General features: G+C 32.1%; 1 protein-coding gene across 2 annotated transcripts; it reads left to right on the top strand.

Moving 5' to 3' along the window:
• The first annotated feature begins 476 nt into the window (after nucleotides 1-476).
• Nucleotides 477-4,129, top strand: LOC132850719 (uncharacterized). Of its 2 annotated transcripts, none has more exons than XM_060877384.1 (5): nucleotides 477-636; nucleotides 986-1,300; nucleotides 3,107-3,203; nucleotides 3,337-3,364; nucleotides 3,542-4,129. In XM_060877384.1, exons 1-5 carry the CDS (start codon nucleotides 483-485, stop codon nucleotides 3,623-3,625), a joined length of 678 nt encoding a protein of 225 aa, XP_060733367.1. In that variant the 5' UTR covers nucleotides 477-482; the 3' UTR covers nucleotides 3,626-4,129. The 2 variants fall into 2 exon arrangements, with proteins under 2 accessions (XP_060733367.1, XP_060733366.1); XM_060877383.1 differs by having other exon boundaries at nucleotides 986-1,312.
• The last annotated feature ends 447 nt before the right edge of the window (nucleotides 4,130-4,576 follow it).

Here is a 4,576-nt window from a genome sequence, read left to right as displayed (position 1 = left end):
TAGGTCATATGGTCTTAAGTATTTAAAAATGTAATCATCTCCAGCATTTATCAGCAATATATAGATACCGAATAAATATAATAAGGACTCATTAAAAAATGATTAAATTAAATAAAAAATGATTTTCATGTTTAGTGATAGTTGCTGATAATTCAGGAAGCGTGTAGGTGCAGATGTACTTTTTTGAAGATAATCACTGAGACCTTTAGGTGTTTGACATTACAGCCAAGTAAACTCCATCAGTTTTCCCCATACAGCTTTGTAATTAGTATATGTTTAGCATTCATGCACTGAATTCAGAGTATAGTAATGGCATATAATAGTAAACTCTTGAAAATAAAAATCATTCTTACTGTACACAACTGTGGTCAGTTGTATTATTTATCTCATGGGGAAGAGGAGGGAAGCAAGTCAGCTTTTTTTAATGTTCCGTTTGTTAAACCCACTTCCTCTCACTCCTCTCTCTAGTAGTGATGCACATCATGCACTTCAGATCCTTTATCTCACACAAGGCTGAGCTTGAAAGCAAGAACAATTTTGAAACATTTAATAACATGAAACCTTGTATGGCATTTATTCAAACCAGGAATTGGCATCTTGTACATTGTGTCACTGTGTTTCTTCTAATTTGTGGAGGTAAGGTTTAATATTAGTGTATTAGATTTATGTTGATTGTCTTTGTAATACATTGGTGAGTGTACTGTCAATCTATTATACTTTTTCTGCAACAGAGTGGAGGTAGTAAATTAACCAAATTAAAATTAAAAATGGATGTCAGTCTTAGAATAACCAAGCCTGTGTGAGTCAATGGACTGTAAACTAATGAATTTCATTCAATTGGGCATGTTTACTCAGGGTAATTTTTTTTTCTTTAGTCTCATGCTAAATTCATGGTTTACTTTAAAATTGATAGATTATTAGATAGTATTAAGATGACATTAATATTGTAAGCTAATTTTGAAAAATAATCTTTTTTTACCCACAGATTTCACCAAGGCATTTGTGAACAACACCCAAAACCTGATGAACATAAATGTTTCAAAGGGAGAGAATGTTATTTTACACTGTGATGGAAATCGGACTAGTAAATCTGAAGATATTGGCTGGCGTAAAGACAAGATTATTCTTTTTAACTCCAGCCCAGGAATAAACCAAACTGTGATCAACTACACATCATACAGGATGCATGTTGACCCACGAAATCCAGGAAATCTACAGATATCTGATGTACAGCCTTCAGATGCAGGATTATACTCATGTTTTCCATTTGACAAGGAGTGGATTTTGATGGTAACAAATGGTAATTCAAAAGGTTTGAAAAATCTGTTTTGACCAAAATACTGTTTTTCTGCACATGATAAGTGACACCTAAACTTGAGGAAGCTTAATCACTTTCAGTGAGAGGAAACCAGATAACCCAGTGAAGGCCAGCTATATATAAGGAAAATTATATATATGCAAAATATTATCATTTTCAACCCCTCTATATGTTTAAATATATACATATTGTAGTGACATTACTAATGGCAACACTACCTACTACACCACCATGCAAAGTTAATAAACCATACATCTCTTTCAAGAAAACAAAATGGTTTAACCATTCACTTGGTCATGCAGCCACAATTACAGTCATAACCATCTGTCCTGTTTACTTCTGGCTGATGTGTTTTCTTTAGACATGTGATCTCTAAAGAAATATTTGTCACAAGAGTTTGTTAGACTTCCTGAGGCTTTCTCCAGACAATGGATTCCTTGGACTTATTCTATGGAGAATCTTGTGCTCTTTAAGCATCAATATTGTCCCCTCTTTTGAATTGTAATAGGTGGCATGGTGGGTATAATTATTGCCTATAAATATTGGTGGGTATAAGTATTGTCTGCACATTGTTTACATTTTCTCATTGTGGCTATGTGGATTTTCCCAAGGTTCTCAGGATTTCTCTAATATTTTAAGATCGCAAACATGATAGTAGGTAAATTGGCTACACTTAACTACAGTATGCCCATTGGTAAGATTCTGACTGGGAGGGACTGGTAACAAATCCAGTGTGTATTCCTATCTCATGCCTGGTTCTCACAGGATATATCATGTGAGACCCTGACCAGGAACAATGGACACAAAATATGGGGAGGCTAGTGTGATTCTCTGCGAGTGCGAATAAATTAAAAGGTTTTTCAGCCTCCAACACCGCCACATGCATAGCGTATTCACTTCACTCACTTTTCTGGATATAGTAATTTAAAGCAAAAAAGCTTGTTAAGTAAAAGGCAGTTATATCCATGTTTTGTAACTGGGACGTTTGAAAATATGGGTTAAGTGTCTACCACCATGTCCAGGTTCCACCATGTAAAATGTGCTTTTTTCTGTGGCTTTCACATTTTCACATATCCTTATAATTATCTATTATGTGGATCATATTATGTTATAGATTATATAAGTGGATTAATTCAATATTTTGGGATTAATCTATACACAATGAACCACAGGTTAAAGTGAATAGATTTTTTTTAGAAATCTTAGAAAATGTATTTAATAGCATTACCAAGTGTTGATCAAAAGGCTGAATCCTTTGTGTCTAGGAGACAAGGAAGTAAAACTAGCCATGCCCTGTACAGAGAGTTAACTACTGTATAAAGTGTTTCAGTTGTAAATACTGCTAAAGGTGTTTATATTGTCTGACTATTGTACATAATTTAAAGAGAATTCAGTTATTGATAAATTGATTTAACTCATTAACTAACTCATTCTTAGGTGTTTTTAAAGATTATTAAATTATTATTAAAATATTTTGGAAATATAAACATTATTTTCCCAAAGTAAAAAAAATATGACCATCAAAGTGTCACAACTGTGGCAGAATCAGCAATATTTTTAGTAAACATACCAGATCATTTCCTTATATAGCCTCACAAAATGTGAGATTAATGATGCATTTTATAGGAAAATAGTTGTCATGTCGTATTGAGTTGTTTAGTTTTGTACTGTGTTTTTATTGAAGAAAATTATTACTTTAATTTTTAAAGCATTTTGCACAATTTTGCATAATTCTGTGCCTAATATAAATGACCTATATTAACTGCTTCCTTTTATCTGAATTTGTAGTTAAATCACTGAGACAAGAACAAATGCTAGTCTTCATACTCACCTCAGGAGCTGTTGCAGTCGGTCTCATCATCTTCTGTACTGTGTGTATTCACAGGTAAATGAACATGTCTTCATCTTATTCTGTCATTAAAATTTTAAAACTTAAATCTTGATTTAAAATCTTACCTTTTTTGAATTTCAAGTGCCTACATTTTATATGCTGCATTAAACTGTAGTTTTTCATACAGGAAATGGAAAAAGAATGTGGACATCCCTGTAAGTTCTGATTTATACAATTACAAATACTGTATATAGTTACACACACACACACACACACACACACACACACACACACACACACATATATATATATATATATATATACACACATTTTATGTACACATTATGTAAGATTACATTTCTAAGATGTAATGTTCTTTTATTTGTCAAAAGCCACATGGAGGAGGAATGAACAACAATCAGAGCGACAACTATATTGAGAGACTTAACTCAGTTTATGGACAATATCATATCTGAAGATTGAGAATAATCTGAAGAATATTGCAGGTACACTTTACCTGTATCTGCATGATTTATTGCATTGTTTTGCTTCCACGTGATTGAACAACAATGAGGAAACATCCAAACATAGATATATACATAAAATACACACACAAAAGATCATTACTGTGGGACTGATGTTGGGTGAGGGGGCAGTAGGTGTTCCAGTTCATCCCAAAGGTGTTCAGTGCGATTAAAGTCAGGGCTCAGTGCAGGACATGTAAGCTCTTCAATATCAGACTTGGTAAAACGTGTTCATGGACCTCACTTTGTGCACAGATGTACTGTCAAGCTGGAATATTGACTGGGTGTCTTAGTGCCAGTGAAGGGAAATTGTAATTTTACAACATACAAAACCATTCTCTACAATTGTTTGGTGCAGAACCACATATCGGTGTGATGGACAACTCTCCACATACTTTTGTATATACACATCTTTAATAAATGATTAAATTATTTGTTAAGTTATTCATTTGAGTAAATGCTGATTGTTGTTGATTGCTGAACAATTAACAAATTCTTGTTTAAAATGAAACATTATATAATAATAATAACAATAATATTTTATGAATATGATAAAATACTGAAAATTAAAAAATAAACTTCTTTCAATCAACTAATCCTTCAATAAATTAAATTATAAGAAACTATACTTGATTAAAAACTGGTCACTCACTAAATGTTTATTCTACATATTTATACAGTTTTAGAAAAAACATTTAAAACAACACTTTTTTATTCTTCTGCTTCTACTTTTCCTCTCTCTCATTATTATTGTTGTTGTTGTTATTATTATTATTAAAATTATAATTATATTTTCAGATACTAAATGTCAACATATGACAAGAAGTCTAACCAATAGTCAGATAAACAATATAGTATCCTGTACTTTAAATTAACTGTTTACATAAATTAACATCTGAGTGT

This window comes from Tachysurus vachellii, chromosome 8, assembly GCF_030014155.1.
Source record: "Tachysurus vachellii isolate PV-2020 chromosome 8, HZAU_Pvac_v1, whole genome shotgun sequence".
NCBI classification, from domain to species: Eukaryota; Metazoa; Chordata; class Actinopteri; order Siluriformes; family Bagridae; genus Tachysurus; species Tachysurus vachellii.
This window is presented reverse-complemented; position numbering and strand designations above follow the sequence as displayed.

Bases quoted from the DNA above. Each gene is read 5' to 3' on its own strand.
- LOC132850719 (XM_060877383.1), top strand. From the start codon at position 483: ATGCACTTCAGATCCTTTATCTCACACAAGGCTGAGCTTGAAAGCAAG. The intron at 1,313-3,106 runs GTTTGAAAAATC...CTGAATTTGTAG, and splicing joins AACAAATGGTAATTCAAAAG to TTAAATCACTGAGACAAGAA. The intron at 3,204-3,336 runs GTAAATGAACAT...TTTTTCATACAG, and splicing joins TGTACTGTGTGTATTCACAG to GAAATGGAAAAAGAATGTGG.